The sequence below is a fragment of the Triticum dicoccoides genome, chromosome 5A (assembly GCF_002162155.2).
Source record: "Triticum dicoccoides isolate Atlit2015 ecotype Zavitan chromosome 5A, WEW_v2.0, whole genome shotgun sequence".
Classification (NCBI taxonomy): Eukaryota; Viridiplantae; Streptophyta; class Magnoliopsida; order Poales; family Poaceae; genus Triticum; species Triticum dicoccoides.
Genome location: NC_041388.1, coordinates 587,400,623 through 587,406,774, shown reverse-complemented (window position 1 = coordinate 587,406,774; position 6,152 = coordinate 587,400,623). Strand labels below are relative to the sequence as shown.

Sequence of the window (6,152 nt, the reverse complement as noted above, 5' to 3'; positions counted from 1 at the left end):
ATTTCATAGCACTGGATCCAAGTTGGTAGACCTCCACACCATGCTAACTGGCAACACGGCAACACCTATGCTTGCATCAGTCGTTGAGCAGACAATCCAAGCCGGGGAAACATGGAAACAAAAATTATTGGCTCCAACCTCCAAGTAGGCTCACTCATGCTCTAACTAACTGTTGTTCTAGTAACCCCACAGCTTTCTCTCTCTACCACCCTACCAGCAGAGCATTCACCACTTCATCTCTCCTCCCTCTTTCTCTTCCCTCTATATATACGCACCCCCACCCAGTTCTTGCTTCCTCTCTCTCTTCCACCACCTCCATCTCCTAATCACAAGCCATCTTGCATACACGGAGAGAGAAAGAGAAGCCAAGAGATCAGCAGCTGCTCGAGTAGCTCGCGTGGAGGTGTCCAAGGTGGGAGACCCAAGCACGGGCTAGCTAGCCGACCAGCTGCTCCGCCGGAGCCGATGGCTGGCGCCGACGTCGACGTCGGGACGGAGCTCAGGCTCGGGCTGCCCGGGGGCGGCGCCGAGGCGGCCAAGGCCGGGAAGAGGGGCTATGAGGACACCATTGACTTGAAGCTCACGCTGCCCACCGGCGGTATGCAGGAAGACTCTGCCGGCAAGCCGGAGCCGGCCGCCGACAAGGCCAAGAGGCCCGCTGAGGCCGCGGCCGCCGACCCCGAGAAGCCACCTGCTCCCAAGTATGCCTGCATATGCTTCCTTTATCACACATAATCATTTTCAACTTATTATGGTAGGTTGTTGGTTTTGTTAATTTGATTTTTCTAGCTTCTACGAATGGAACCTGATTATCTCCTTTCCTTTTCTTTCCATTCTGGTTGTTTAGCAAAAGATCCATACTAAGTGCAGACATAATTAGACATATGTAGAGTTTGAACATGTGTAAGTTTTCTCTAGTATAGATTCTATGCATGGAACCTGATTAATTATCTCCTTTCCTTCTTCTTTTCATTCTGGTTGTTTAGCTAAAGATCCACAAATATAGACATAGTTAGACATATGTAGAGCTCGAGCATGTGCAGGCCTTTAATCTTTTTCCCCATTATAAACTAGTTTTCTCGAGTTTGGATTCGTTATATACTTACAGGATGTTGAATAAAACATGACATGCAAATGGGCAAACGCTTTAAGTAGGGCAAAATATCCACAAAGGAGATCCCATGGCAGAAAGCGCGCAAGGCGACACCATCCGCTGTGTGTTGTTTGTCGCCTCCAAAGCGCCGACGCGAATTATTAACGCCTTTCCGAACCATAAACATATGCGCACTTGATGCCTGCTTTGTGCGGCAGCCGGTACATGTCAGAGAGGGCAAGAAAATGATGTTGCATACACTTTCCATTTCTTGGCAGATTCCACTGCAAAAAGGAAGCGTTATTAGCAGTTTCATTCTCCGTTCTGGAAACGAAGACATGTTTAATCTGTAGAAGATAGATGATTGAGGCTGTGGATAATCATGCTGGCCATGATTCATGTGGCGTTTGGCTAAAGTTGGTGCCGTTTTCATTATACACCATAATGATAGTGGTACTACTTACTACCATAAAGTTGCCACAGGCGTACATAGATTAGTTAAACGGAGCTGGCTGCCGGAAGGAATATAGTAACGTGCGTGATCGAGATGGATGGAACCTCCAGCTACAATTGCAATGGAGAATCTTATTTGTTTTTACAGCACCAGTGGGTTGGACTTGGAACTAGATTATGTTACGAACTGATTTGCAAGTGGTAAATGTAAAATTTGTGGCTAATTTCGCTTGTTATGCGTCGACCAGGGCACAGGCCGTGGGTTGGCCACCAGTCCGGTCGTACCGCAGGAACGCCATGACCGTCCAGTCGGTGAAGATCAAGAAGGAGGAGGAGACCGAGAAGCAGCAGCCTGCTGCTGCCGCTGCTGCTGGTGCCAACGGCTCCAACTTTGTCAAGGTGAGCATGGACGGCGCGCCCTACCTGCGCAAGGTGGATCTCAAGATGTACAACACCTACAAGGACCTCTCCATTGCTCTGCAGAAGATGTTCAGCACCTTCACCGCAACTGGTAAGATCCGTCACCGTCGGCATCAGAACCTGCAAGAGCATATTATCAACTCATGTTAATGATTTTGCCTCGAATGGTATGGAGGGAGCTTAGTTTGAATCAACGAGTGCCACAATCATCAACTATTTTTTTCCAGGGAATGAGGGGAAGATGGTTGAGGCAGTGAACGGTTCAGATGTTGTTACTACTTACGAAGACAAGGATGGAGACTGGATGCTTGTTGGAGACGTCCCATGGGAGTATGCTACTTCACTCCTGCGCCCCCTTATCTACTCCCGTATTTACGACCCCGTGCTTAGAATGCAATTAAGCGAGGTCCACGCTCCAGTTTCTTTCGTCGGCTGATGATAAATTACCCTGCAGGATGTTTGTTGCTTCATGCAAACGCTTGAGGATCATGAAGGGGTCCGAAGCCATCGGTCTTGGTCAGTTTCTTCAGCCAAAATTCTCTTAGAAATTCAAGAGTTATATCTTAATTCTAACCCCCATGGGACTTTTTTGTTTCAGCACCAAGGGCCAAGGAAAGTACAAGAACAAGAGCTAAAGATGGGGCAGTAAGAGGAAGACTATGATGCCACAAGGATGGTGTTCTTGCAGTGTGCTATGGTTTCTTAGATATATAATGTTTTCAATTATTAGCTGGATTAAAAGAAGGGAGAGTTGCCATGTTTAATTTGTTGGTGGACCAGAAGCAATAATCTATCTGTGTGTAGCTGGATTGGTGTTATGTGATGTTCCCTACCATGTGTCCCAGAATCTACTTGGTGATTTTATTCTACTGTTGTCAATTAAGTATGTGTGATTGTTAAGTAAAGGGCATCAATGAGACTATTATTATTATGGTATCTTGTAAGTTAACCTGTTTGTTAATTATAAGCACACTATTTTTGTAATCTGTGCGTGGTCAAGTGGAGGGGAACAAGCCATGTGCTTGGTGATGGGAAATCCATTACTATAACTTAGCCTATCTGTCATTGAGTTATTGAGAAGGTTGGGTCTTGAGGAATGATGGGTACGATCATAGCAAGAAGCTTCCTTGCTCTGCCAGGGTTGTGGTGATAACAGGGCTAAGTACATTGCATAAGCTAATCAAACATAGTCTATTCATCATGCATTTATGGCAGGGAAATGTTTATATAGGATGCATGTATCATGGTTGGTCTGCAAGATGTCACATACAATTGGAATCACACAGCTGTGCAATCACATCCTCAAAAGGAATATGCAGATGTTGTGTGAAGACGATCAGAGGCATCTACATGTCACTGTTTGCGTAATAGAAATGAACTGCTGAAAGGATGTATTATGCGGATGCCTATAAAATACTCCCTCCAATCCATAATAAGTGTCGCAGTTTTGAACCAAGGTTGAACTAACCTTAGTTCAAAACTGTGACGCTTATTTTGGATCGGAGGGAGTAGCATCTAGACATTAATTCCTTAAAATATGGTCACTATCCTACCGCATAACTAAAACAAGAATGGTAGAGTGATTTACTGCATATCAAATGTAACCAGAGGCATCTCAACGCTCATGGGGGGTAAAGATTAATAACATCAGTCTATACAAAAATTAAAAGGTAACTGGCTTACATCAAACTGGAGCTGGAGCAAATGTACAAATCAAGGAGATCTCATTCCTCCAGGCAGTAGAGCTCTGGCAATATTTTCAAGATAACATACGGCCAGAAATAACATGTAACTAATTCCACATGGACTCGTTATTCCTGTACAGCCAGTTACTGCAAGCGTTCAATAAAACTTGCAAGTAAACACCACCCGTGAATATGACATTCCATCTATCACAAAGCCGTATCTTCAGGATCTGAGATGGGCCCAACTGAGATAGCGGAACCATGGGCAGGTCCATGCGTCGCTAACCCTGAACAGCCAACTCCTGCAAGTGTTCAATAAAAACTTGCAGACAAACATCGTCGGTGAATATGACTTCAGATCCTTCAGAAAGCTGTGATTTCTGTGTCACAGATGGATTCAATCGGGCTAGTAAAAACCTGGCCTGGCTCCCATGCTGATCACATTTTATGAGTTTTGGCACTGGAAAACGGTCTGCCAATAGTGCCTCTGCATCAACTTCTGGTGCTTCAAGCAGCTTCCGTAAGTTCTCATGATTTGGGTCTTTATGATAGCCAAGTTTCCTCCACTGAGCAATCTTCGAGCCATAATGAATCACTATATAGAAGTACGAATCAAATAGCAAAATGACATCAGGAGAGATGGAGCTGACATCTAGCAGCACAGGGATAGGTGGTCCATCAAATGAGTACTGGAATAAAGTTGGCTGGATCATGATCAGGGATCCCACAACTCCCTCCCTATTCAACATCAACCGGAAGAAAGCAGTTTCATCAGGAGAGCTGTTGCCAACATCAATGAACTGTGACCTTCGCAGGTAGTACATGAACTGCGGATACAGGGAGAAATTAGTGGACAAGCGAAATGTAGATGGATCTTCAGGGACATAGTTTCCGAACTTAGCAGTGAAGCGAATAAGCATCTTGTCAAGCCATCGTATTACATCTCTAACATGGTATGTCTCTGCTCTGTGAACAGCAAGCCTGGCCATAACTGCTGCAGCAGCTTCCTGATCAAACCCTGCAGCAATTTCTGGAGATCGAGGTCCAGCCCATCTTCTCGCAACAGTCGTTACCCTTAGGCGATTGCTACCATCACCATGTCGGTATCTTGTCATGAACTGAATAAAGAAGACAGTTGGGGGATCGGTATCACGGCTACAATCAGCTCGGAAGAAGAAAGCAATACAGGTTTTGCTGTTCAATGTACTCATTCTCCAATAATTTGTCCCACCCTCACCAATTTCTTTATGACTAACCGAGCTGTTTTGTCTGTGAAGGGAGATGCAAGGACCAAGGGCACCACAAATCTTGACCTCCTTTGATGTCACTACCTCAATCGTTGCATTAAAGTTCATGTTAAGGTAATCAGTACCCTCACGCTTGAAGGTTTGCCTTAAACAGCTTTTGAACTGTTCAGACTCAAATGACTCTGTAAGCACCATTAAGCCCCCAGACACTTCAACTGGATACCTAAGCTCTGCAGCTCCAATCTGATCAAGAGAGCAAGCCAAAAGATCAAGAACTAATGCACTGTCTGTCAATCTCTTGGCAACCTTCTTATAGAAATCCTGGGCTTTTTCAACAAGAGGCACATTGCCATTGAAAATGTCACGATGCGAACGAATTGCCTTCCCGAGATCGGTTTCCACCACAAGTCCTGGACCCACTGTCGTGGGACCAGATGTAAAAACCATGATTCGGCCACCAGTGTAAGGTGAGCAGCAACTTTCCAGAAGAGCAACAGCTGTGGAAATAGCAGCGCCAGTAGCCCTTAATGGGCGATGCCCCCGTGGGCAAGCAGACATAGAACTCAGGTCCTCTATTGCAGATGTAATGCTAAATTCACATTCAGAAACAGGCAACAAAAATCTCTGCGCTTCAGTGGGTTTCAGTGTAGCCAACTTGTTGTATCGTGAATGTCGAACACCTAGAAGTTGCTGTATCTGAAACATACAAGAAAGCCTCTTAGATACACAGAAACCACGATAAATTATACAAAGTAAATCAGTTATCGTAAGAGATCAGTTAATGACGTTAGCAGTGAGTCTGTGACTGACCCAATTGAGTAACAGATGTGAAACAAACAATCATTCGCCATCCAGGAAATAATTTCCAGTAAGTCACTGCTTAAGTGCTTAGATACTGAAAGTCCCATCTTGCTGTTCAGGTTTAAATTTTTTTGTTCTCATTTACAAAAAGGGGCCAGACTCACCTTAGTTTAATGGACATGAGCATATGCGTGTTACTAGCCTAGAGGCCCAAATGCAGAAACTCTTGAGTCAAACATCTGACAAGAACAATCTTAGAAGACCAAAAAAAACTGCATTCGTATATAACAAGGCTGCAGAGTAAAACTTTAAGGTCATACCCTATGTTTAACCAACTTTTTGTGATTTCATGGCTACTACTCACAGCAGATTATATATAAAAGTTCAGCAACCGCAAACTGAGAGCCTTCATTTACAATGTACAATGTTCATTCAACTTGGAATTCAGAAACC

At 44.5% G+C, this 6,152-nt stretch overlaps 2 protein-coding genes across 2 annotated transcripts in view; one reads left to right on the top strand and one right to left on the bottom strand.

The window, feature by feature from the left end:
- Positions 1-282: 282 nt before the first annotated feature.
- Positions 283-2,950, top strand: LOC119303093 (auxin-responsive protein IAA13-like). Its single transcript, XM_037580183.1, has 5 exons — positions 283-701; positions 1,795-2,057; positions 2,194-2,296; positions 2,421-2,482; positions 2,565-2,950. The coding sequence occupies exons 1-5, from the start codon at positions 466-468 to the stop codon at positions 2,627-2,629; spliced, it is 729 nt and encodes a 242-aa protein (XP_037436080.1). The 5' UTR covers positions 283-465; the 3' UTR covers positions 2,630-2,950.
- Positions 2,951-3,560: 610 nt separating this feature from the next.
- The window catches only part of LOC119303092 (protein transport protein sec23-1-like), a 4,096-nt gene continuing 1,504 nt past the window's right edge, over positions 3,561-6,152 (bottom strand). Inside the window, exon 2 of the mRNA XM_037580182.1 lies at positions 3,561-5,594. Coding sequence (XP_037436079.1) covers positions 3,933-5,594 — 1,662 coding nt within the window. The 3' untranslated portion in view covers positions 3,561-3,932. The remainder of the gene's footprint in view (positions 5,595-6,152) is intronic.

Coding starts and splice junctions, on each gene's coding strand:
- LOC119303093 (XM_037580183.1), top strand. CDS start 466: ATGGCTGGCGCCGACGTCGACGTCGGGACGGAGCTCAGGCTCGGGCTG. Junction 2,058..2,193: donor CAGCACCTTCACCGCAACTG/GTAAGATCCGTC, acceptor ATTTTTTTCCAG/GGAATGAGGGGAAGATGGTT. Junction 2,483..2,564: donor GTCCGAAGCCATCGGTCTTG/GTCAGTTTCTTC, acceptor TTTTTGTTTCAG/CACCAAGGGCCAAGGAAAGT.